We start from the raw sequence: 27,365 nt of genomic DNA on the forward strand, positions 1-27,365 counted from the left end.
CTCCTAAATGTCTTTAACATCAGAATTCCAAATGTAAATTCCCAGGCTGGTCTTGAAGGCTAAGGTATTTTCTCCCACACTACCAAAAGAGGTGGCCCAAGCATCTTTTGGCATTTGGAGACATGCCATGACAGGCACTCAGACTGGGAGGCACAGAACTGAAGCAGTGAGACATTTGGGGACATGCCATGGCAGGCACTCAGACTGGGAGGCACAGAACTGCAGCCCTGAGCCCCAGCAGTGAGACACAGGTGCACACATGTGCTCCCACTACTGCTGCTTGCTTCAGCACCTCCCAGACACCAGCATTTTGCAACAACAACAGCAACAAGAGGACCCAAACAAACCCAAACTAAACCCACTCTGGTGATTCTTTATTGCTTTCACAAGCTTGTATTTTCAGCAGTTCCCCAAGAGCATGTGAAAGGAACATGGACAAACCATCCTCTAGAATGGAGTAAATGCGTGTCTGAAGCCAAAGACTCGTTCGTTCTCTGGCTGCTTCCATCTGAGCATTCCCACTCAGGCAGGATTGTGCTCCTGGGTGGCAGCAGAGCCATGGCTGGCACAGAGAGCTCCTGCTGCCTCCCTGAAACCCAAGGCCAGACCCCGTGCCTCGGGCCCGGCTGTCCCAGCTGCACCGGCTGGGCACGAGGCAGCGGGGCTGTCAGCACGCCGCCCGCCTGACCCTGGCCCAGGGGGATTTCAGCATCCCCTGCGCCTCCTTCACCTCCCTCCACTCCAGCTTCGTGTCGGGAACCTCCTCCTCGGGCTCGGGCTCCTCCCGGACAGGCCCCCGGGGCAGGGCCACCACGATGGGCAGAGGGCCCTGCTCCTCACGGAACTCCACCACGTAGAGGCTCTTCTGGTCTGCCAGCTGCTGGTGAGTCTCCTGGGAGCAGCACAGGGAAAGGACAGCCAAAACAATGCTGGCTTACTGCAGGCCAGGATCTACAGGGGATGTGGGGCAGGGGAGAAAGCCCCAAAGAGGAATTTCCTAATAAACAGTTCAAGCACTGTGTAAATGAAATGGCTTATCTTACTGGGAGAAAATTGAGATAGCCAGAGCTCAGATGCACTAATCAGCCCTACAGTGTCATCCCAGAGGAATTGCTTCTGGAAAAACATACCCTGCTCATAAACATGCCTGTTGGCAGGAACATTTTTATGTGGATATAAATTTTGTTTTGATAACAGAAAAGTGCCAGTTACTGCCCAGACAGGAGGCATTAACTAACACAAAGATATGAATGTAACATTATTTTCAATGACACCTGTCCCTGGCCTACAAGGTGTTTTGATAACACTCAGATTTTACAGAGTAAATGTTTACAGGTGACAGGAAATTTTTCCTACTCAGGGCACTGAAGAAAACACATCAAGTGCATAACTCCAAAAGCAGTAATTTATACAGCAGGCCTTTTTTTTGTTTGTTCTGTGGAAGGATCTCAGAGACAAGGACTGAAAATCCAATGCCAGGCTTCCCCAGGCGTGGCTGCCCTGAGGTATTGCTAAGCTGGGAGATCTGTGACTCCCACCAGGCAAAAGGATCACAACCCCCTCACCTCTGGGGCTGACCTGATGCCACTGGCCAGGACAGCTGACAGCTACAGCTCTGCAGAGCTGTATTAGGGATGGAGGCAGCTAAACCTTGGCAGCCACCAAAACTGCAAACAAAGGAGATAACCAGGAACTCCCAGAGGGCTGACTCATCCTGAGGCTGCTGTTCAAAGGAAGGAGGATGAAATGCTGCATGCTGGAGCTTTTCCACCAGTTCCAGGCAGCTGGCTCAGACAGGCATCTCCACTGTGAGCACTCGGAAGTGGAGACACCACCACCACCCCCCTGACTGAATTCAGAGTCTCAATTACAGCAGCAACAGAAGCAGCTGGGGCTTCACTCCTTGCTCGGTGAGAACTTAGAGCACAAACAAGCAGCAGCAAACAAACCTGGCCCACCATTCCCTGTGCCCAGCATTTTTCAGTAGTCACCAAAACCACACCAAATGAAAGCCCAGGAATTCAGATGTCCCCTGCAGACACCTGGCTGTGGAACAGGCAGAGTTACACACAGCGCTTCCTGATGGACAACTCCATAAAACTGCTGAGGAATTACCCCCTTTGCTGATTTTGTTTGCACTTTGTAAGATTACTTCACCTTAAGCCTGGAATATCAACTGTTTGCCCACAAACTATTCCATCCCCTCCTGTCCCCATACCTAATGGGCACTGGGAGGGCACCCACCTGTAGGGTCAAGCCTCTGAAGAGAGCTCTGGTGATGTTAATCAAGTTTTTGGATCCAGTGACCTTGGCATACATGTCCTTAATGCCAATCAACCTGCAGATGGTGATAATGGCTCGGTGGCAGTGCAGACCATACCCTGGGGGAAAACAATACATAAATGAGCATTGGGTCATTATTCAAAAGCACACAACTTACTCAGAAGAGAGCACTGAGATCTCTTCTTTGCTGTTTCTGTTACCCAGCATGGTAGAACATATTAGATGTTGAAAATGGCTCCAGGGGCTGTGCAGAGGCATCACTTCCCTTTTCCTGGCCCAGCAATTGGAATGAGTTACACTTCATCATCATTTTAGTGGCACAGAGTGAAGGAGAGACAAACATATTTCAAAATCCACAAACACATAGAGGTTTGTGTGTCATCTGCATCCCTCTCCATCAGAGAGATGGAGAATTTATCAGCTCCACATTGGAGCTGTACCACATTGGCATTAACTGCAAATGGTTTCTTACACTTGCCAGGCTTTAATGCAGGAGATATTTTTTGAAGAGTCTCCTTTCACTCCAGAGAGGATTATTTTACATGGCTTAGCTCCAGTGATCTTTAAAAACTACAGGAAAGCCTTGTGTCCTGAGTAAAGGACACAAAAAAGAGATACATCCTGGGGACCAAAAGGCTGGAAAGCTGCAGAAAAGGGCTAGAATGTTTATTCTAGTGAGGTTATCCAATTGGAGACTTGTCAGCTAGGAAATGGAGGGAGAAAGGGGAAACCAGAAACAAAATATACAGAGACACAGATCTGAAAGAACCCCAAAGAGACAAGGAAAAGAAAAAAAACACTCCCCTAACTGATGAGCTCTCAGGAAACTTCAGGTGCCACTTCCAGGAAGATCAAACTGACTTCACAACCACCAAGGCTGTGAAGAAAGGGAGACCCAGAGTGGGAGGGGTGTGAGAATTTATAGCTCTGTGCAAACCCACCAGTGGCTGGAGCAGGACCAGGCTCCACAGCCAGGTAATCGAGAACTGAAGGAATTACACTGAGGAAGAGTGAGAGAGCTCCCACCAATGTAAAGTGGACAAATCCCAATTTGATTGGGAAAGAGCAAAACTATGTCAGCAAAAGTAGGTATTTCTAAAGAGAAATGGCTGATGATTTTCAACATTTAAAACATGGTAGACTAGATAAGTTTAAGTTCATCATATAAATACCAGTCAGTAACTGTGAAAAATTCAAGATGTAAACTTCTTTAATTACCTTTGTTTTGTTTCTTCATGCGGATTTTTGTCCTTTTAAATTTCACAGAAATGTCATGGTAAACTGGAGTGGGGAAAAAAAGGCATAACAGATAAATTCTTACTTCTAGAAGAGCTTTAGCTAGTGTCTTTCTTTTTCTGAACTCTAAGTTGGTTTTACTCTCCCCTGACTTCTTTAAAGGTAAATTTCTGGAATAGATTATGAATGCTGAAATACCTGTGAATACTATGTTACAATTGAAAAATAAGTGTGTCTCTAGTGAGCCTCATTTAGTTTTGAACTGAGCTCATGTGACACAATTTGCTCATACCTTTTCTAATAATCTAGTTTTTAACCTAAGATTTCCCCATAGGCATCAACATTCTTGGATTTCCCATACAAAGTACAAACAAAAAACTACCAGGAAACCTCAGGCTGAGCCTCCAGCCCAGGCTCAGCACACATGGGTTGAGTCCCAGGGAATCATCTCCTGTGACACAGAAAGGGGAAAAACACAGGAGTTCACTCACACAGTGAAGAAAAATGCCCTGACAGTATCTGACTCCCTTAACTCAAACTGTGCCAGAAAAGATCTAATCTTGCTATTAAGAGCCTGAAATACTATGTATTAAGTACCCAAATTCTAAGCACAGATCCATGGAATAGTTTGTGTTGGAAGGGACTTTTTAAAGGTCAGCTGGTCCAACCACTCCACAATGAGCAGGGAACCTTCAACTAGACCAGGTTGTCAAGAATTGTATAATACAATGCATCAGATCAGAAAAACTTGATTCAACATTTTTTATGCTTTGCAAGTAGTTGCAACCAGTTCTTGCTGGCATATTCACTGCTTATACTGAAAGAATAATACTTACTTGTGTGGTTCTGATACATCTCTATAAAGTGCAAGGAGCTTATTGCTTTATTCTTTGCCTAGGGAATGAAAGCAGAAAACATTTTTTCCTTAAATTCTTCTGCTAAGCATTTGCAATTTACCATTATTCAGTTAATGAGACAGAAAAAAAAAGAGAAAAACTTAGGAAACAACAACTTAGGAAAACAGATTTGCCACATCTAAACTCTGTGGAAATGAAGATGTTTAGTCTGGAGAAGAGGAGGCTCAGGGAGGACCTTACTGCTCCCTACAGCTCCTGAAAGGAGATGACATGAGCTGGGGTCAGTCTCTTTTCCCAGGTAGCAAGGGGTAGGATGAGGGGAAATTGCCTCAAGCTGCGCCAGTGGAGGCTCAGATGGGAAAAATTCCTCCCCTGCAAGGGTTGCCAAGCACTGGACCAGGCTGCCAGTGAAGTGGCTCAGCCACCATCCCTGAGGTGTCTGAGAGATGTGCAGACAGGGCACTGAGGCTGCTGCTGGACTTGGCAGTGTTGGGTCAACAGCTGGGCTGGATCTTAAAGGGCTTTTCTAACCCAAATAAATGTATTATTATCTCAATCAAGACAAAGCAAACACATGGACTTACTTCTCTGCAAAAACTACAGATTATACTGATTACTAGGGAAAACCCTGTAAGTATGAATTATTGTAATTGTCATCAAGTAAAAAAAAATTCAATCAACGTACTTTCCTTAAAGCATTTGTCCTGTCACCTGCCTTCCCTATGGCAAAACCTGCAAGACAGAAAGAGGCATTTTATTGCTGGGATACAGATGATGCAGATGATCTTCAGAAAGAAAAGTGGAAAAAACCAAAGAACTTCACAGCCACGTTTAGCATTTAAATTTCCGTTCCACTGCACAGACCATACTCAGCAAGTGATTCAGAGGAAATCACACAAACAGTTTAGGAGTTATGAACACCTAATATCTGGATGCCATCTGCTTGTTGTCAAAGGAAAAAAAATAAGGCTTAAGCTGTTTTTGTGTGTTTGACCAAACTTTGTTTCAAACAACTGAGCAGTGGTGACTGCTTCAGACAAAAGAGACAATCCACTCTGTTTACACACAAAGAAGGGAATGAAGGAAAAAAGCCTAGGACAACTTCAGATCCATCATTTAGGACATCTGGATTACAGTGAAAACACATTAATCTTTCCAAAGAAGAGGCAGGAAGAGATTTTTCAGAGTAGCACATCTTTCTGCAAGAGAACCACACCTTCCTCTCTTTACAAATTTTCCTCCACTCCCAAGTGCATGCAAAATTCAGCCTTCAATCTTTCACACGAGCAAAGTTCAGCCAAACTCTGGCTGACCAGGAATTCAGCTGTCCTATTAAAGCTGCCACAAAATATGCCATCATCAGATGTCACCCTGTACACAGAATAAATGCATGCACACAGCACATACCTGCAGCCCCTTTGCCATTCCCAACAGCCACTAAGGCACGTACTGATTTTTTCCTGCCTTCCTTTGCCTTCATACAAAACACATTTCTCACCTGAAGAAAAAAAAAAACAACACAAAACTTCCTGTTATTACACAAGTCCAAATGGGTTGGGCTTTGTTAGTTTTTGTTTCTTCTTTTTTTTAAAGAGAGTCAAGTTTAGAAAAAAGCTATCAGAGGTCTGTAGTATACACTTAAAATATCTATACTGCCTTTGTCAATGGGTAGCATCTGCAGTGGGACACTGGCTTCAAGGCATTAAATACATAAAGGTTGTTAAAAATCCACACTCAGAGAAAAAGTTGCCTCATGGAAGCAACCCCTCTGTTGTGCTCAGCTGCACAACAGATAATGCTCTAATGCTCCCAGCTTTAGGTGTGATTTCAAGCATGATCAAACAACATGGGAAAAAATGGAAAGTAATATTAATACTGAGAAAGTGACACCAATATTTAAGTGCCCCCCTCGTATTTTAACCTATTTTAGAAGCACTCTCAGGAATTACTCAAGGTCTGTTGTTGCTTTACACAAATTAAAATTTAGGATTGAAATCTACTTGCATGCTGCAGAAGGCAGTCTGATTACAGAGATGGCAGCTGCTGAAAAGGAGATTCCATTTCAGAGAGGGGAAGAAGAAGGAAATAGCCTGAAGCTGTGTCAGGGGAGGTTTAGGTTGGAGATCAGGAAAAGGTTTTTCACCCAGGGGGAGGTTGGGCACTGGAACAGCTCCCCTGGGCAGTGGTCACAGCACAAAGCCTGGCAGAGCTCAGGAACTGTTTGGGCAACAATCTGGGGCACTTGGGGTGACCCTTGGGCTGTTCTGTGCAGGGCCAGGAATTGCACTCAGTGATCCTGAGGGGCCCCTTCCAAGTCAGAATATTCCAGGATTCTATCAGCAAGTCACTGCTTTACAGCCCCCCACCTTCTGTGGTCTAACACATCCCAAAGTGGACAAGAGAGGGATGAGCAGTGGGAGGGAGAGCACGTTCTGGGGAAAGGGAGGACAACCTGAGCTAGAAAATGCAGAATGTGGCAAAAGGTCACTAAAATGATGAGATAAGGGGAAGAGACTGGTTACATGTCAGCCCAAAACAGCTCCAGTCTGCTGGGGTTTAGAAATACTTCAGAGTTTGTCCTTTGGTGAACTTGGCTCATTTTGATGTGCAAACCACAGCTCTGAAGCCGAGCCTGTGAGTGGGGACCCCTAACACCAAACAGGAATTCAGAATGTGCTGTGCCCTCAAATCCAGGTGAGAGACAGCCAAGCAAGGAGTAGCTTAGCCCAGCAGTGATGCAGATTCATTATGCAGAACTGTAGAGAATCAAACTGTATCAATATGCTTGCATTTCTGCTTTCAGTGTGCTGGCTTTACCCACAGCACCCCTGCTGGAGCAGAACTACAAATGAATCAAACAGCTCCACTGTGTGTGCATTGGCTTCTTGCACACTGGGTGAGAGAAGCCAATTTTGGGACAGCAATCTGAGAACCTTTGTCCATCTGTTCTAGTTCCCTTGGTTTTGTTTATCTATTGAATTAAATGTTTATTTAAATGCACACATACAGTTTATATGCTGTATGTAATACATGAATTACATATAAAGTATCAAAAGATAATACACAGCATATATAAAAATCCTTTTCCCTATATGTAATTCTTTAGTAAGCTACTCTGGCAGTAGTGTTAGGCATATGAAAGTAGATTATTAGAAAATACTTGGTCATGGTTTAAACATTCTTACTAAAATTCACCAGAAGAAATCCAAACAAACAAACACCCCACAAAAACAAAACAAAAAAACAACCAAAAACCCAAAACAAACAACACCCCCCAAAATTCCAGTGCCTTCACTAGGTATAGATTATGGTTAGGGTTTCAAAAATTTCACCTTGCTTTCATTAAAATAAAGATGCTGCTTAATTCAAGGTGCCCAGACATTCTAGAGAGCACTTTGAAGAAATATCAGCCTTCCAAGCTATTTTTCTTTCTTCAAACTCGTTGGTGACAAGAACAAGCTAAAAACCACACCCCATAAGATGAAAGTGCCTGTGTAAATGGGCTATTTAGAGAAAATGCAAAATAATAATGGAAGAAGAGAGAGTAAAGCAGAGTCATCTCCTCAGGAGCATCAAGAGAATACTATTTTTTGCTTTGCACACACTTTTATCTTCTCTTGCCAATCTCAGCAGGTAGCTGTACAAAAATAGAGTCAGCATGTCAAAAATAAAGGATGTGATGTTTGTAGAAATCTCCTTGTGGATTATTCCTCTCCCTTTCCAGAATGTGGCAATAAAGACACATGCAAGGAGCTTCTGTGCCACTCTTCAAACTGCACAGCCTCTGAAAAGTGACTGAAACCAAGGCACAGCCACCCCTATGCTCAGACTGCCACCCAAGTTAGACTGAAAGCCAATTTTTAAGCTTAGAAAGCAGATGCAGCACATGCTCAACCTAAATCACAGTGTACCTCCAACTAACTCCTTGCATCCACCATCCAGTGGTGAAATACTGCAAACACAGGTTCCTTTCTAGAACTGAGGGAAGAGAAGCACATCAAAACCAAAATGAAACCACCTCAGACATTTATTAAGAGGAGAAACGACAATGTGGAATTAAGTTGCACTCAAAGGCAGGCTGCTAAACATTATTATGCTTCCAGCAGTTGGACTTGGTTAAAAAAAGGGGTCAGAATCCAACACTTCCTGCGAGGTTTTGTTTCTGTAAGAGCCAAATGAATGACTGGCCAACTTGATTCCCCCTGGGACTCCCTCCTTTCCAGAAATCCTATTCTAGTCATGATTTCTAGGAACCTGCCACCTCTAGGCCACACTCTTGACACTGCCACTCTTTGTTTTGCTGCTGTGATGCAGAGAAATGATTGCAAAGGCTGATTCCCTCATGGGCTAAGAGCCTCTGGTCCCAGCACTCCTCCAAGGTACAAGGGGAAATAAGATAAAATGAAGCAAGGTGCAGTGCTGAAAGAAAAGCACTTCCATGCCAATGAGCCTAGGCAGGGTCAGGGGCACAGCTAAAAGGTTTGGGAATCCAGTTACCTAAAAGAACTGAGTAATCAACTTGTTAAAAATCCCAACCCCATGTTAGCTGCACCATGTCCCTACCAGCATTCTGTGCAGATGGGAACACACTGGCAGAACCTCTCCCAGCTGCAATGATTGCATTGAAATGGTCCTTAACCCTGCACCCTCAGAGGAGGAGATGCTCTCCCCACCCAGGTCCCTCACAGAAAGATGGGATTGCTATCCCATTGCTATCCCCCACTGAGCCCTGCAAGCCAACAAGCAGAAATGAACAGCACTCACACAAACACAAGCAGCACTCATAACCTTGCCCTCTTCCTCTCTCTCCTCTCCCAGTGTGGCTTCATACTACAGCTCCCAGCTGAGCACAGATCCTTTGGATTGACCCCCCAACAATGCAGCCTCAAAGTCACTCAGCAGCTGAAATGGCTTCATTGCCTTTTCAAAGGATGAGCCATAATTATGCCCAATTAAAAGTTACTCAAAAGCTTCTGGGTGTTCCAAATGCCAGTTATTTCTTCCATACAGCCTGACAGGTAAGAGATAAAAATCATCAAGTATTTATTAAACAGAACCAGTTGAGGGTAGCATTCCTAAACTCTACTTTTAGGGCAGGCCAAAATCTTTTGAGTTCTCCAAGAGTATCAGAAACAGTGCACAGTTCTGACCACTCATGTTTTCCTGTGACAGGTGGCTTCAGGTGCTATCTTAAAAACTGTCTGAAATTTTCACTGCCAGTCTAAAGACACTGTCGGTATCATCTAGGGAACAGAAGACTTCCCTGTAGTCTAAAAACAAAATCTAGAGCCTACAAATACTCCTAAAGTACTTCTGAGGCAACATCTCATTAGAAGTAAATTATTACTCTAAGAGTATCCTTCATACCATATAATTTTTTAGTCAAGGCTGTCAAACACTGGATCTCAGACACTGTAATTCATGCAGCATTTCTTTTTTACAAGCCTTTTTTTTTGCACCCATTGCAAAAAGAATTTACAATGGCTTACAAAAAGAAACAAAAGGGTTTAGGCTGTGCATTAAAGAACATTCTCTTTGCCACAAGTAGCAAGTCTACCAAGCTGAGCCAAGAAGAAGCCAAATGGACTGAGACAAGAACACCTAATGCTACTTTTCATTCTGCAGTGCAACAAATCTCTGAGTGTTTGGTTTATTTAAAAATGACAGCACCATACCTGCACCATCTGGCTCAAAAGCAGATCTATTCTGACACTGGAAAGGTTGCACTGACCCTACTAAAATGGAGCTGTGCTTGCACAGAATTCTTCAAGCTGCCATCACCAGAAACAGGCAATGGAAACAAAAAAGCATGAACCAACCAGCAAGTGATCACCAAGCACAACTGGTAGGAGGCAATTTCAGTGTTGGACAAAACCCCTTTGAGGTCTGTTTTTGCAAAGGGCTTTATTTATATCTTCTCATTTAGAAAGCTCCCCTTAATGAGAGACTCAAAGGGCCACTAACCTCATGCTCTGTGCCTTCAAGCCCTACAGAGCACAAGGTCTCACTTTCTAATTTTAATTGCACTACAAGGCAATTACTATTACAGCACAAGGTAATTACTATTACTTTTTTTTTTTGCTATGTTACCATGTTCATTTTGGAGAAAAATAAAAGAAAAATTCATCTGAGGGTTGATGACACATGAAATGAAGCCTTCCAGTGAAAATAATAATGGCACATGCCAGCTGCACCTGTAGATTTTAATTACCACTGTGATTACATGATGTTAGAACACGAGTTAAGCATTACCATCAGTTCTATTTAAAGAAATTGTTCTTATCTCTAATAGGAGCAGAACAGGAAATACTGCCTTAGGCGGGCAGAGAAAGTAAGAAACAGTTAACCCAACTTCCAGTTGATGTGAGAATCTGAGCTTGTCTATACTCTATTTTTCAGCCAGGAGAAATCAAATCACAGCTTTTCTGTTTCTGCATTATAAGAAAACACTTTAATAAGCAATTTCTCTCTTTGTTTAGGAAAACAGCACAGCCTTTTCAGTAGCACAATCACAACAGAAAGACCCTATTATATCTTTGTTCAAAAGGCACTCCTTTAAAAATGGCTCTGAGTTTCTTGCTGTGAAGCACAACTTCCCAGCAAATGTTATTTTAATCTCATGTACTGGTGTGAAGGCAAAGACAATGAAAAACACATCCAGAAATAGCAGCATGTCTCTCACCTATTTAAGCCAGGAATGCTAAAATGATCTATTTATTTCAAAACTCATACTTGTTATCAGAAAATTGTAAGACTCAATTACCTTGAGCTCGCTGCTGCTTTTGAACAGAGAATTTTTGCTGCTGCTATTTTTCTGCAAAAGCATTCCACTTTCTCAGTTCACATCTGTGGCAATCTCATGTAACAGCAGAGCTCCAGCCTGCTTCTCAAAGCTTTTTTATTACTCAAATATAATAAAGCACTGAGCCAAATTTCTACAGCACACGGAACCACTGCAGAGCAACTCAGCTTTGCTGTTTGTAAATAATTCTGCCAGTAGAGAAGGGCAAAGCCCCTGCTCTGGCACCCAAAGTGAGAGCCAGCTGTGACATGGCACAGCAGCAGCCCAACATTCTCTGCTCTGTGCCCCTTCAGGCAGCAGAAGGCACTGCCAGCTGCAGGGCTTGGGAGCAAAAATCACTTCTTTTAGGAACAGTTTCTGTGCAGTTTTCACAAATGGCCCTCAAACACAGGCTCAGCTAAAGGCCACGTGCTCCAAATGGTCTTTGCTGTATCAGTCAAAGCCCATAGTGTGGTCCAGTGCACTCCAAAAACCCACTGAGACATGAAAATGGGTTAACAGGTCACAGATTTTGTCTCCCCATCCCTTCTAACAGATTATCTAACTTGTTTTTAAAAAGCTCCAATGACAGACATTCCCTATACTCCCAACCCATTCCAGTATTCAAATTCCCATTTACAAGTCATTCTTTATGTCTAAATTTAGCTTGCTTTTTATTTATATCCATTGCTTTTTATCCTTTTCACAGCAGACATCTAAAACAGTTTACATCTTTCCCCTTTGCAGGATTAAAAAAAAAAAAAAAGAAACCAACTCATGACTTTTAATTACCCAGACTGAGATTACAATTCAGAATCATTGTTTGCCATGTCTCAGGAGATACCAAAACCCACTGCCACAAGTAAAGACTGGGATTTACCTAGAAAACACTCGAGTCACTGGGTAGAAACTGATGGTGATCTCAGCAAAATGCAGAAAGATAATCAAGGACAAGGAAACCCATTTGCACATTTATCAGGACAGGAGAGAAGCTTTTCTGAAGTAGAGCTGTCAGGTAGCTCAGCTTCTGACTTGCCTGATCATTCTTTTAACTTCCAGACAAGGAGCCGTGGTCAAGCAGGCTATTTTGTTAAGAAAATGTTTCTCTTAGCCCTTCTCTTTCAAATGAAGAGACAAGGTAATTCACTTTCTCATAGGCTGTGCAGCTGAAACAAGAGAACCAGACCAAGTCCTACTGCTACAACACTGACTTGGCAAAGACTTGTTAAATAATTGCAAGGCCAATATAAAGTAGTGATAATTCTTCAAAGTCCCTGGAAAGATTTGCAATGCTTACCTCGATGACTCTTGTTTCAAAATCTTCATAAGTTTCTGTAGGGAGAAAAACAAGGAGAGAAAAGCACATTTCCTTGTGTTACTTGTCTGTCAGCACACCCCCCTGTAGGTGGTACAAATTAAAGAGGACACAACTTCCATGGAGATGTAGTTTATAAAGGAGTCTCAGCAAGAATTAGAAAAGGTAAGGTAAGAATAATTTGAACAAGCAATGTAAACTACCTTCTCCCCTAAATACTGCTCTAAAACTGCAAATAAACCTCAAATTTCATATATACAGAGCAAAAGAAGTAAGTCATTAAAATCACCAGATGGGTCACTTCCATTATGACTAAAGTATTATCTAGTATTTTTCAGAATATTCTAAAGCTTTTACCATACAATTAACAGGGATTCAAAGAGATGTGGGGTTTGGACTGGATGACCTGTAAGAAGTCTCTTCCAAACCAACCTAGTCTTTGATTCTATGGAAATGCAAGTACTTCTTTATTCACACTTTTGTGAAATTCCAGAAAGTGGAGGGGGAGCATGAAACAAAACAATACTTGACCACTTCAAATAACCATAGTCCTCACAACCTCTTGCTTTTCCAACTTATGCCATGAACAAGAGCATTTCAGTATAACACAGAAAACCTTTACTTGGCGTAGCTACAGTGAGATTTTGGAGGAAAGTTTAAAAGCCTGCAACGGTGTAGAACTGGGGCCTCAGTCCTTGACCAAGCATCGTTTATTATTTACACAAAACCTCCAAGATGTTTATAAACATGATCATCTTGGCACAGTTTAGAGACCTGTCAGTCTGCACAAAGCAGATTTCTGGCTCACAGTAAGGATATGAATCTGTACTCTGCTCCCTCTGAAGCTCTTCAGTTGCTAAAGGAACAAACTTGGGAGAAAAGCAATTTGATTTCAAAGTGGAAAACACTGTTCTTTCTCTACTCCTAGCCAGCACAGTAAGTGACACCAAGGAATCCTGTCATGCCACAGTCTCAGGCCAAAAGGATTCATTGGGTTTGGCAGCTTCAGGTCTGCTCTTCCCAACACCTTGACATTGCTTTGCATACAGGTAATGTCCCAGTTCCCCTGCAAAACCATTAATCCTCTGAATAAAAAGAAAGGAACTGAAAGAACTGGGGGGGCCTGAAGACCCCTGACATTTTTAGCGGACTAAAAGGAAATCAGTGCATGCTTATCAGAAACTGCTTTTTCTCAAACACATTTATAATACAGGGTGACAGCTTCATTCTCCTGTTTTGATTGCAGTGCCCTTTCCTCTTTTTGGCAGAACGTGATCTGACTAGAGCAGGCTCCACACCGCCAACTTTAATGCAAGTAATCTACATCAGTCGTACCAGCCAAAAGCAAAAGCAAGGAAAACACCAGAAGGTTAAGTTCACAAATGTATAAACACTGTTTACAACAGCTGGCACTTCTTCTGGTGGGATAAACTCAACAGAGTTTTGTGTTCAGAGTATGGAACTAGAACCATGGCACTTCCTTGACTTGCTCCATGTTCCACCACTGACTTATGGGGAATTTGGAACAATTAATGTCTCAGATCTCCTAATTTTACACTGACAGGTTCAGTGACAGTTGGTCAAGTCCATTGTCCCATCACTGCCTTCCACAGAATATTTGCTCTTAGGGTAACAAAATGAAATGCAAACAGTGCTAGAAAATACACCTGTCTTTCTTAGCTCCTCTTACTATAAAAGTGTACAGAAAGATGTCAATAAGCAGAGTTTCACAATAAAAACTCAGCCCAACAGGAGCTTACCAGACTTTTTCATGTTTAATTAGTTGAAAAAGATTAGGCTTCTAAATGTTAAAGCTACTACAGAATCTCTAGTAGTCTGAATAACAGCACTGTATAAAAGTCACCTCTCTGCTGTACAAGTAAAAGCTCTAGCTTCACTATATTGAATTACTTAGGAAATAAAAAAAAAACTTTTATAGTTAATATGATAGTTATTTATTGCAGCTTCTTCTAAAAGCTACATTCAAACTACATAATCTTTAATCCTATTTCATTATTTGAACTAGAATTTCAGAAAGATTGATTTATCCCACAGGATCCTTTAAGAAACTATTGAAAAACATGACTACACATCATACTCAAGACAATTGATGCTGGAAACAGAAGAACATTTCCATCCTTCAGGACTCCTGTAGCACTCTGTGACATGGCACAGTACTCTGTAAAACCACACAAAATTATTCAGTCTGTAAATGGAACAGAACAGGCTAACAGCTGCAGGAAATAAAGCAGTGTTTTAATAGATTTCACTGGTGTGAGCAGTACCTGCTCTTTGATTTAGCTTGCTTGTGTGTGGGCCTGGAATAAAGTACAAAACCAATTTTCAATCACAGAAAAAGTCTGGATCTCACTTTCTGCAAGTACCCCCTCAGAAAGGGAGAGGAAGAAGAGAACTGGTTTTCTTACCTCCATTCGGCCCAGGGTCAGGAGGATCCAGAATGACACCTCCCCAACACTTTCCACTCCATCCTCCCTCTCTCTTAATTTTTATTTTTTTTTTCTTCTCAAATGTATCTCTCTGCTGAATGATTTCAGACTGAATTCTCTCTCGTTCTTCTTTTTTTCGCTGGGCAACTTCTTGCACTCTCCCAGTTTGCAACACAGGAGCATTAAGACCAGGCCAGAGGAAACCAGAACGTCCTTAGAAATAACAGAGAAAAAATATGCTTTGCTCCAGATTAGAATTGCAACTCTGGACTCAGGAAAATGCAATGAAATGGAAAACTCTCACATATTTCAAATGTGCTCTATGATGCAGAATTTGTAACTGGAAAAGCAAAACCAACATTAAATAATAATAATTTTTTTTTTTTTTAAAGACAAAACGGTTCTGGCATCACAGAAAGGAAAAGAAATTTGTCCACATATGAAATCAAGAAACACTGTACACAAAAATATCAAGATGTCTTCAGCTTTGTATTTGTGAATCTACCTTCACCAATCTCCTGGCCTCTATTGAGATTCTTCCTTAGCTTCTTCTTCTTTTTCTTTCCTCTTCCTTTCCTTACTCCTACGCCAGTCTCTGCCAAAGCTCCTTTCCATAGCTGATCAGCTGTCACTGAAATAAAAAAAAAAAAAAAAATCCTTAAGTTACACTCAAGTACAGCTTACACTGGAAACTGAAGCTGAACAAAAAATAACCCCAAACGTGAAACCTGCTTGATCTTTGCTTTGCTGGAATTTAAACTGTAGCATTACTGCCTTGCCAAGAAAGTAATTTCCTACTCTGTGCATATGTATTTGGTGCAAAGATGAGCCTCTACCCCTGATTACTGCACTGAGAGAGGCACACAGCCAAGGGCATGTTTTCTACAAGGTTTTTCAAAATTGATTTAAAGACAAATATTCCTGACAGTAACCAGTATGGTATGCATTTCCAGGTCATGAAAAGAAAATCATTAATTAGTAACTCAGAGCAGCAATACCTTGCAGTACATATCATCAATCAGTGACAGTCAGCTTGAATCACCCCTAAAAATATCCAAGGGCCAGCCTGCTTTAAAAGCCACAAAACACAAAAAATTAAGCAAAACATAAACCTGATGCTATTCTCAAGTTCTGAAAATACAACGTTCCCCTTATTGCCTGTGTAAGTGGAAAGGAATGCAAGGAGGAAGGAATGCAGAACACTTTAAGAGCATCACCACAGAGCTCTGGCTCTGTCAGGCCTCCTCAGGCAGTGGCTGTGGCCAGGCCCAGGCACTGCCTTGGAGCTCCACCCAGCACAGGAGAGCAAGACTTAGGAAACATATTCAGGAGTTAGCTGTAAACTCCTGCTCACCCAGCTGATGGCAATACAGGACACCACGGCAGCTTAGACAAAAAAAAAACCCAAAAGACTCAACAAAAGAAAAAACTATACCAAAAAGAAACTGATTATGTGAAGACACCATAGATAGTATTTCACAGAATCACAGAGGATGGCTCAGGCTGGAAAGAACCACCGTGGGTCACCTGCTCCAGCCTCCCACCCTAGAGCACAGGCACAGGATGGTGTCCAGATGGCTCCTGACTGTCCCCAGGAGGGACACTCCACAGCCTCTGTGGGCAATCTGTGCCCTGCTGGGGCACTGCACAGGGAAGTTCTTCCTCACGTTCAGGTGGAACTTGCTGAGCCTCAGCTCCTGCCCGCTGCCTCCTGTGCCACTGCCCGGTGCCCAGCAGAGCCTGGCCCTGCTCTGGCCCCTCCCTGCAGACACTGGCAGCCATGGATCAGGTTCCTCTGGGTGTCTCTGCTCCAGGGGAACAGGCCCAGCTCCCCCAGCCTCTCCTAGAACGGAGCTGCTCCAGCCCCTTCATCGTCCTGCTCCCCTGTGCTGGGCCCTCTGCAGGAGCTCCAGGTCTCTCCTGTGCTGAGGATCCCAGCAGTGGACACAGCACTGCAGAGTGGCCCCAGCAGGGCTGAGCAGAGGGGCAGGATCCCCTCCCTGCCCTGCTGGCAGTGCAGCTCCTGAGGCAGCCCAGGGTCCCCGTGGCCTCCTTGTCCCCAGGGCAGGGCTGGCCCATGGACAGCTGGGTGTCCAGCAGCACCCAGGGCCTCCTGTGCAGAGCTGCTGTCCCCAGCTCAGCCAGCCCGTGCTGCTGCCTGGGGCTGCTCTGCCCAGCTGCAGGACCCTGCACTTGTCCTTGCTGAGCTCAGGAGGTTCTGCCCTGCCCATCCCTCCAGCCAGAGTGCAGAAGTGAGACCAAGGTCCTGCTTGCAGATCACTGCTATTATGTGCTTCACCCAGGAGCAGTGTTACTATGGCAGTGTAAATCTTGTCTTCTCTGATTACAAACTGATTTTGTTTATTTAAAGTAGATAAAAATGTGTCAGTAAAAACTTTTAACCAGGGAAAATAAAATAACCATAAATTCACTGCCACTTTGCACCAGCAATTAATTATTTTCAGAATAATGAGAGATCCTGCCCCACAGACTGGAAAATGCTTTGGAACTGGGCAAGCTCTGCCAGGCTGACAACACAGTGAGGAACAAAAACAATCCAGGATGCCCAGAGGTGCCACTAAGTGCCCAGGTTTATTTTTGTACTAAGTTTGTTTAAGTTGTCAAGGTGGTTCTTCCAAGAGTTAGACACACCTATTCACTCAAGTATCTTTTTCCAAGTAGGAAGCACAACTGATTCCTTTCTGAGAATCCTGAATCCAGCAATCAAAGCTCAGTACAATGGAAAGCAAGTACACAAGGAAGGACACAGAACTCTGCAAGTCCAGGGAGCTACAAAATAATATTACCTCCAATCAGCCAAGAGCAGAGTGGCCTCCAAAGTCATTACATACCCAAAAATTGGTGTATGAACAGCTCAACAAGGTAAAACTTGTAACAGGGATTTTGACTCTACTGCAGACAAGCGGAAATCTGTGTATTACAGACCAGCACAAATGCCCATGGATAACAGCAAAGTTTATCCTACTTCTTATATGCTGTGAGGCAAGAACTGAATTTGCTCTGGGGTAGGCTTTGGTCCCCTGCAAAAGAGAATTTTTTGTCTGAAATTATATGCTCTTTTCTAGACATTCAAGTGAACCCCAATGTTCAGAGGTTTGGAAGTTAAAAAAAAGAAATCCCACAAACAGCAGCAGTATCAAATGGTTTAAAACCAGTGTCTACCTTACAGCTGATTACAACACACCACTGCATGTAGCTGTGACCTAAGGTGTGGGGGGAAAATATCAACAAAAAACGCCACCAAAACCAACAAAAACTTACATAAAAACACATTACCTCTTTGCTGCAAATTTTTTTTAGGGGGGAAAAAAGCAAACTAAGTAGGTAATGTGTTTTTCAGTAAATTCATGCTAAGTGAATTTTGGGGCTGTTCCATTAGGTGGAAGGCTGGTCATCAATCCTGTTAATAAATCCTTCTTAGCTGATTCAGAAAACACTGTGTAACTAGCAATTATTTTTAAAAAATTATAAACTTTCTAGCCTGGAAACATGGAATCACAATAAAGGCACTTAGATTTTTCTTTGCAAGGCTATTTTTAAGCTGGAACAGTCCCTCAATCTGCAGTTTGGGTGACACCACAGAGGGTCAAACAGCTACCAAGGAGGCTGCAGAGGGGCAGCACAAGCAGTTAAGAGAAAAGAGCAGCTCTGGAGCTGGTAACATGCCAAAAAAAAATCCTGCCCTTTGAGCTACACTCCAAATATACCATACAATCAGATCACTTTAATTCCAATAGAGGGAAGTAGCAAAGGTCACAGAGTAAGGACATTGCCTTGCACCAGAGGAGAACATTCAATGCCAACACATCCATGAAGAACAGGTCAGGCTGAGTCAAGCTTTGGCCTCGAGCACTACACAAATTCTGACAAAATTAGAACCAGATGAAAACATCACATTTGGTCCCGAAGTGCAGTTCATCTCATCAGTCTGTAATAACACCATCATGTGTTTGGAAAGCAGCTGCATTTAATGAAACTCATCAGAAGCCTGCAGGCTGCAGGGCTGCGTTCTTTATAGGATGGAGGGATCACGCTGATTTTAAGACAAAGTGACAAGAATGGGATGTGAAAGGGAGAGGCTGTCATCAGGAAGATTACAATGGTGGGGACACTGCTTATGACAGACAGCCAACACACCACTGGAGAAAATAAAAATCTGTGTGTAAGAAAGGTCAATCTGACTTGGCAGCAAAGCACCAAAGTGATTACAAGCACACACAGAGGCAGGAGCAATGTCTTGATTTGGAGGAAGTAACTCCAGACAAAGGACTTTCTGCACTGCTTTCACACTTGTGGAGATGTTCAGGAATGAAGACACTACAGCAGAGATGCAGTGTCTTTGAGATTGATGGGCTTATTTTATTTTGCCTCTGTAAAATAGGGTGCTGCATGCATTCCTCAAGAGCTAAAATAGAAGCAGTCGTAAAAGCCACTGCACATTTTTAGTCAGTTACCCAAAAGCACAGAGCTACTGAGTGGGGGGGAAAAGTGTCATCTATAAGATTTGATTTTATAGACTAGAAAAAGATCCACTACTGAACTGATCTGAAAGCATGCTTTATGCAAGCTGATCACTAACAACAGTAAGTCTGTATGACATCATTCCATGTAGCTTAATCTACACAAAAGGTATTTGTAATATTCTGGAAAGTATTTGGGTTTGTGTCTTTATATTATCCCTGAATACCGGGAATGAGACAGGTAATTATCAGATTAATATTTGGCCACACCTCAGTAAACCAAAAGCATTAAAAGACTTGCTGTAAGCCCCATCAGAAACCAGTATCCTAGATACTCATTAACTGAGATTAAAATCAGAATTCTTTGTCTCCTGCAAGATGAGTTCACAGCTTGCTGAGCATACAAAGAGAGACAAAGAGCAGTAAGCTGGAAAAATGAAGGGAGTAAAAGGAGAAGAGAGAATCAATTTTGTAGAACAGCTAAGTAGGCTCACTTCTTTCCAATACAAGTAATCTTTCCCCAAGGATTTTGGTGACAAATAGCCTGTGGCAGCACAGCAGCAGAGATACAAAGACATTAATATTGACATAATAAAAAGACTAAAGAACTTATAATAAACAGTTCCTCAGAGCACTGTTGTCCATTAACACCATTACATTTGTGCAGCTGTATCACCAATGGAACTCAGTAAGGTCTTTTCAATCACTTACATTCTCTTCCAAGTCTCAGCCTGGAATACACACTTTTATTAACAGATTAAATCTTACAAAATATGATATTTCAACCCCCTCCCTTCTCCAGATACCAATGCCACCATCTCCAAACAAAAACAAGATTTAGAAAAAAATGTTTCGTGCACATGAAATATGAACCAGCTACATCAACCACTCTAACCAGGATTTGGTAAAGAACTGCAATTTAAGTACCTTAGGTTAGGCAAAAGGAGTGCTCCAAAAATCTAAACATGATGCCATATTCTCTCTCCATCATCTTACAACACTATCCTTAACTACAAAGCATTTAGGGTAAAGGTGCTAGGAAAAAGCATACCCAGAGCAGCTGTCTTAAGAGCAAAACCTGCAACTCATTGCAGTGGCTGAACATGACTCAAGTAATTCAGATGTCATTTCCAATTGCATGTATTAACATTCAACGTCAAGCTCAATTCTTATGAGTGGCTGGAGTCATTCTCACAATAACATTAAAACCTACTTCCAAAACAACAGCAGTGAACCATCCAAAACAAAGATGGAGTTTGGCTTCTTACACCTTAATCATCTTCAGCTGAACTCATACACTGTTCAAAACCTGTCAACTCAGTTCATACCATCTGCTATCCCTCAGAAGTTATGTTTCTAATATATTTTCCTCCTAGCTTTAAACGTGGAAATCTTTCATTCCAAGACCTACTCAGGCTTTGTAAAGTTACTTATGGAAAATATTTAACTCCTCTAGGTTGAATCCTCTCCTCCACAATTCAAAAGGGAATATTCTGCAGATGATAATACAAAGAGATTTATTAATGAGAGAAAAATGGAACAATGGCATACTAACACCAGAGGGATTACTTCTAACAAGTGAGATTCTACAGCAGACTCATCAACATCAGTGTGTTCATCCCAAATGAGAACTGCTCTTGCCACTTGACCTCTGAAATCCAACTATCTGCCTCCATATGACATCAGTTCCTTGATTTCCTGTCTAACCCTGGCCCATGAGCAGAACAGCATGGATCCACAAGATCTATAAAAAATTACATATAGTGCCAGATTATTCTCAAGTCACTAAGTCACCACACTCAAAACATAGTTTTCTTCAAAGAAAGAGACCCTTTTTCAAAAGAGACCTCCCAGCCTTTAAAAATGGCAGCATATGATGCACATCTGATACTGAAGATAATGAGAAGACAAAAATCTCCTCCTCCCCAGTGGGGCCATTAAAAATCAGGGCTGCTAAAGCAAAATGCATGCTCCTCTTTGCAATTCTGCCTCTCCCTCTGCAGATGTCATCTCCTGAGGGTATTGTCTGGGAGCCCTCAGGGCCTTTACAAAACCCGGGAAGCCTGAAGACTGTTCAGCCGGGACAGCCACTGCTGAGGCATACAGCATGAACTGGGGGCATCCAACTGCACAGCTGCCAAATCTGGGCACTGCAAATGTCTCACCACAAAAAACAACGTGAGGCCATCCAGGAGACCACCACCACGGGACAGACAGAGAAATGGTTTTAGATAAAAGCTCACAGAAGAAGTTAAAAAATAACAAGGACACATACCTGGTATGTTTCCACTGAAAACTTAAGCTCAGTTCTACTTCTCACTGCTAGATTGATTTCCACAAGAGCAAAACAAAAAAACCCTCATCTACTACCAAACGTTCTGTTTGATTTTGTTAATACAAGTCTGACGCTCTTGGGCTACCTATTAATTCATAGTAATTAAATAACATTGTTAAAAAATGCAAAAGCTCCAATTGTGTGGGTTGAATAAAAATTCTGTTGAGGTGGGTCTGCAAATTTTTTGGCGAAAAAGACATCTATAGACTAATTATTTTCTCCCCCAAGATAGAATGGGAAAGTTTTGGGCATTTTCCCCAAAATCCAGAAGAAAACTTGCATCCTGATAGTACAACAAAACCTGGAAAATATTCCAAAAGATGCACTCACACTGCTGCACTGACACAGGGAATAACTCCACTTTACTGCAAACCTTGAGCACCCTTCCGCAGTGCACTCAGATTAGAATTTCACATTTTCTAAAACTGGCAATTTGTCACAATGTCAGCACAAGTTGCAGACATGGGACCTGACTGTCAGGTTGATTGTCAGTCTCAATTCAAACCCTGAATAAATCCAGCTACAAATCCAGCATCTGAGAAATTGTACTTTTTTTCTTTATAACATTTTATGAAAAACCAAGGACCTTAAATATAGCTAGTATGTGTGGTTGTAAATACTACTACCTTTTGAAGGTAGCTTTGATTAGTAAAGCTTTCATTTTTTATTTTTAGTAACTATCACGCCGCAGTGTCACCAGATGGATAAATGGAGAAGAGAAATTTCAGTGAGGTTTCTGCAAACTAAACACCCTTGGCTTGGTTCAGTTCCTCAAAACAAAATGAAAATTGGAGGCTAAATGCCTTTGAAAAGTAATATCATAAAATGATCTAAATAAATACTGTAAAAAAACCCCAATCAAATCAAAACCCAACAGAATACCTCTCCAGGTACAATTAACTATAAGGCATTTAGTCCCCTTTCTTTTGACTAAAAGCAATTAACCAACTATTTTTCAACATACAGACAACTCTCTTGTAAAAGGAAAAAAAATGTAAAAAGCTGTTGTACAGATGTAACTCTTTACATCCTTAATGCTGAAACATCAGAACTCTTCTTATGATGCCCCTGATAATGACAAGAGGCAGCTCTGTAATTATTTATCTGGAATGCTCATACTTCAAGGAAAATTCTTTGTAAATTGAAAAAGTAAGCATTTTTAAATTCTGATCATGGAGTTAGACATGGCTGTCAAAATGAACAATTTAGCCCAAAGAAAACTCACATAAGACTACAAAAACATGGTACAAAATGTACTTAAGGAGCAGGCTCAAGGAGCAGTGCAAGGCTCTCCAGCCACAGAAGTGGCTTTGGAACAAGATGCTCTTTAAGACCCTTCCTACCCAAACCACTCTATGATCCCATGGCTGGCTCCCAAGGGCAGCTAATGGGATTACCTGTGAGCAGGACTGTGTGATTTTTATACATTCCCAGTAACAAATAAAAGCTCCTCATCTCACATGCATTTGGATACACAACAGATGATGAGAAAATCACGCTGGTTTGGATGCCTGGGGTCAGAGATAATTCCTCAGGCTGGGAGACACCCAAAGCAGTAAATGAAAACTGAATTGCTTCCCATGGTCAGGAGGGTGGAAAGGGCAAAAAATAAGCCTGCAATATGAAGATAATTTCCATCATTTCATTAAAAACTCACTGAAACATGTCACAGGATGGGAATAAATCCTTGTGTATGTTTTTGTGTCAGTGTTGCAGGACAGAAGTACCTGGGTAAAGATCAGAGACAAATGCCTCAGATAATTGCAATTTTTCCTATTTAAATGAATTCCTTCTATTCAAACCAGACAAACTATAAAAAATAATAGTTCTGTTGAAGATATGGATGACTCTACTAGCAAGAGCACAGTAATATTACCCAAGGACTGATGAAAGAATATTAAGCATTCACTAGAGAGAGAAAAATCCAGTCACCCTTCTCAGGCACAAAGCTCTGTCATTTGGCTGACATTTCACTTGACAGCTACTTCACATAAAATGGTCATATCTGCATTTTAAATATTGCCAATCCGGAAGCAACTGCACTGCTAAGGAATTGAGTGATTTATACTGTTTGTATCCACTTCATTTGAATTGTGAGGGTTTTGCTTTTTACTTCTGTGAGTGTTCTTAGAATAATTGTACTTTGAAATACAAAACCCTGAGTCTTCTGAATCTCACGGCTACTGCCTCTGCTTAATGTATAAAGGAGGTACACTTCCATTTTTCCAGGTTGTTACATCTTATTAAATAAGCCAATAGTTTCAGGTAGTTTGCCTAAATAAATAAAATTTTACTAAACAACATGGATGTTTTGTTTCAGCAAATATTTCTAATTCAGACATTTAACCAGACGTCTGGAAAAGCTCCTGGCAAAACAGAGCTCATCTAGAGCTTGTGAATATGAATACAAGGCTAATTAAGGAAATATCTAACATACAAATCCTAATCACACTGCAATCACTTGTGGTTTAATTTAAGATAAACAAAATAACAACAGAGGGTGGCTTCTTACACATTCTCATCTTGCTGCTGCTTGTCCAAACGATTTCTCCCTGCAGGTGGCATCCTTAGAAAGCCTATTCCATGCACAGCCTGCAGCTCACACTGCAGCCTTTCCAAGCCTTTGGAGACCCCTCCACCCTCAATTACAGTCAAGGGTCAAAATTTACTGGATAAAACCAGCAGCAAGCCCAGCCTGACTGTTTAACCCCTTTCCTTGAGCAGATGTAAAGAAAAAGAATGCAGCATTCTTCACCCAGATGTTGAGAAGGAAGAGACCACCAGTTCTGAGAGGCTGATTCTGCAGAGCTCCTAAATTCTATGGGTTAGAAACAATCCCATTCTGACCCTCTGACTGCTGCAGTTATCTCTGCCAGAGACTGTGTCCTTACCATTTCCTCTCTTCTGCTATGGGACAGGAAAAGGAAGCACAGAGCAGGTGAAAAAGCCCCCCAGCTGTCTCAGTTCACAGTCCTGAGTGTCAATTCAAACAGCCACCATTCCTCAGCTATGCTAAGCACGGGTGAAATTCCTTTCAGGGCTGGAGGAAAACACTGCACCAGAGCAGACAGTCTGCAGGGGGCTACCAACAGTTTTTGTGCCTTGCATTGCAGCAATTCCAATTTTGAACAGCAGGCCTTGCCTGTGGCTCAAAAAATAATTTAGAAGATAAACACACAATTTACACTCTCAATAAAGGCCTAGGAAACAGAGGGGAAGCTGCTTCCTCCTCCCATCCAGTGACACACATTAGAGGGATTCACTGTGACACAAAGCAAACCCTTGTTTGCTATTAAAAGATGATAAATTGATTTTGTGCACGCACTTCTGTCAACACCTGCAGCTGCCACTGTAATCCCAGGAGACACAAAAAAGTCAGTATACACAGATTTTCACGACTGTGTCTCTCCAGAGCAGTGTTTTCTTCCCCTCTCCTGTTTGTTAACAATTTTCACCCAGCTCAGGACTTACAGGTATTGAAGAAACTGCTTTTCCTGCACTGCTCCACTGTCCCAGCCCAGGGGGCAGTGAGGGAGCACCGTGTCTGGAAAGCCCATGCCAGGCTGGAGTAGGGACTGCAGCTCCCTTTCACTGGCACAGAAGCAAAGCCTGGAACAAAGACAGACAGGTGTTTAGAGACAGCACATCTCCTTCCTTTAAAAACTGCATCTGCTGCAAATACAGGCATGGGCAGAGAAGCCAGTGATTTTCAAAGGGAATCAGACTTGAACCTTTTGTCTTGAAGTGCAAAGCAGAAGGTGGGAGGGAAAACACTGCGACAGAAAATGTCACAAAGAGGGCAGTCCATCTTGCTGATAGAATGATTTTAATGAATTATTAAGTAGTTGCAGCCTTTCTTTTTCCTGGTTTACCTGCAAGAAATGGTCGGGTTTTTTTAAGGATATTTTTGTGACTAGGCTGTGGAAATGTTTCCCTCCTCTAAGGAAAACCCACCAGCCTGTTTTCAAGCCCTGCTTAATGTTCAGGCTCTCATTACAGTTTGGCACCACTTCAGTACAGATTGCCCTGAGGGTGGAAAGAGACCTGAAATTCATCAGCTGCTTCGATTTTGCTAAAGAAAAGAAAAGCAAGAAGGTTTTTAGAGGACTGTAGAAGATAAAAGATGTTTTCCCTTCCTCCTAATAACACTTTAAAAAATACATTTGAGTTTTGAAAAGCGACTAAAGAGGATCCATGTCCCCATGGATGCTAGGGTGTCCCCATGGATGTCCGTGTGTGCCCATGGATGTCCGTGTGTCCCCACGGATGATGTCCGTGTGTCCCCATGGATGATGTCTGTGTGTCCCCATGGATGGCCGTGTGTCCCCATGGATGATGTCCGTGTGTCCCCATGGATGTCCGTGTGTGCCCATGGATGACGTCCGTGTGTCCCCATGGATGACGTCTGTGTGTCCCCATGGATGATGTCTGTGTGTGCCCATGGATGTCCGTGTGTGCCCATGGATGACGTCCGTGTGTCCCCATGGATGACGTCCGTGTGTCCCCATGGATGAAGTCCGTGTGTCCCCATGGATGATGTCCGTGTGTGCCCATGGATGATGTCTGTGTGTCCCCATGGATGTCCGTGTGTCCCCATGGATGATGTCCGTGTGTCCCCATGGATGATGTCCGTGTGTCCCCACGGATGATGTCTGTGTGTGCCCATGGATGTCCCTGTGTCCCCATGGATGTCCGTGTGTGCCCATGGATGATGTCTGTGTGTGCCCATGGATGGCCGTGTGTGCCCATGGATGATGTCTGTGTGTCCCCATGGATGTCCGTGTGTCCCCACGGATGATGTCTGTGTGTCCCCATGGATGACGTCCGTGTGTCCCCATGGATGTCTGTGTGTCCCCATGGATGATGTCTGTGTGTCCCCATGGATGATGTCCGTGTGTCCCCATGGATGATGTCCGTGTGTCCCCATGGATGTCCGTGTGTCCCCATGGATGGTGTCCGTGTGTCCCCATGGATGATGTCCGTGTGTCCCCACGGATGATGTCTGTGTGTGCCCATGGATGTCCGTGTGTCCCCATGGATGATGTCCGTGTGTCCCCATGGATGTCCGTGTGTCCCCATGGATGGTGTCCGTGTGTCCCCATGGATGATGTCCGTGTGTCCCCACGGATGATGTCTGTGTGTGCCCATGGATGTCCGTGTGTCCCCATGGATGATGTCCGTGTGTCCCCATGGATGTCCGTGTGTCCCCATGGATGATGTCCGTGTGTCCCCATGGATGTCCGTGTGTCCCCATGGATGATGTCCGGGTGCCTGTGCCCCTGAGCGCGCTCCCCTCGCCCTGCGGGGAACCCCCGCCTGCCGTGCGGGTGTCCCGTGTCCTCCCCCGGCGGTGCCCGTTCCCGCTGTCCCGTGCCCTCCCCCGGCGGTGCCCGTTCCCGCTGTCCCGTGCCCTCCCCCGGCGGTGCCCGTTCCCGCTGTCCCGTGCCCTCCCCCGGCGGTGCCCGTTCCCGCTGTCCCGTGCCCTCCCCCGGCGGTGCCCGTTCCCGCTGTCCCGTGTCCTCCCCCGGCGGTGCCCGTTCCCGCTGTCCCGTCACCTCTCCAGGCCGCCCTCAGCGCGCCCCGGGCCCAGGCCCGCCCGGCCGCCGCCGCCATCGCCCGCCCTCACGGCC

The 27,365-nt window shown here is 43.3% G+C and overlaps 1 protein-coding gene across 1 annotated transcript; it reads right to left on the reverse strand.

Moving 5' to 3' along the window:
• Positions 1 to 357: 357 nt before the first annotated feature.
• On the reverse strand, positions 358 to 27,365 carry MRPS5 (mitochondrial ribosomal protein S5). The gene is made up of 11 exons (XM_021538615.4): positions 27,291 to 27,365; positions 25,207 to 25,344; positions 15,425 to 15,550; positions 14,899 to 15,132; positions 12,455 to 12,489; positions 5,784 to 5,874; positions 5,062 to 5,108; positions 4,356 to 4,413; positions 3,502 to 3,564; positions 2,245 to 2,381; positions 358 to 892 (listed from the first exon to the last, which is right to left on the reverse strand). Exons 1-11 carry the CDS (start codon positions 27,346 to 27,348, stop codon positions 668 to 670), a joined length of 1,212 nt encoding a protein of 403 aa, XP_021394290.3. The 5' UTR covers positions 27,349 to 27,365; the 3' UTR covers positions 358 to 667.

The sequence above is a fragment of the Lonchura striata genome, chromosome 3 (assembly GCF_050655825.1).
Source record: "Lonchura striata isolate lonStrDom1 chromosome 3, ASM5065582v1, whole genome shotgun sequence".
In the NCBI taxonomy this organism is placed as follows: domain Eukaryota; kingdom Metazoa; phylum Chordata; class Aves; order Passeriformes; family Estrildidae; genus Lonchura; species Lonchura striata.

Coding starts and splice junctions, on each gene's coding strand:
- MRPS5 (XM_021538615.4), bottom strand. CDS start 27,348: ATGGCGGCGGCGGCCGGGCGGGCCTGGGCCCGGGGCGCGCTGAGGGCG. Junction 15,551..25,206: donor AAGCAGTTTCTTCAATACCT/GTAAGTCCTGAG, acceptor TTTTTATTTCAG/TGACAGCTGATCAGCTATGG. Junction 12,490..14,898: donor TGACCCTGGGCCGAATGGAG/GTAAGAAAACCA, acceptor TTCTCCCTACAG/AAACTTATGAAGATTTTGAA.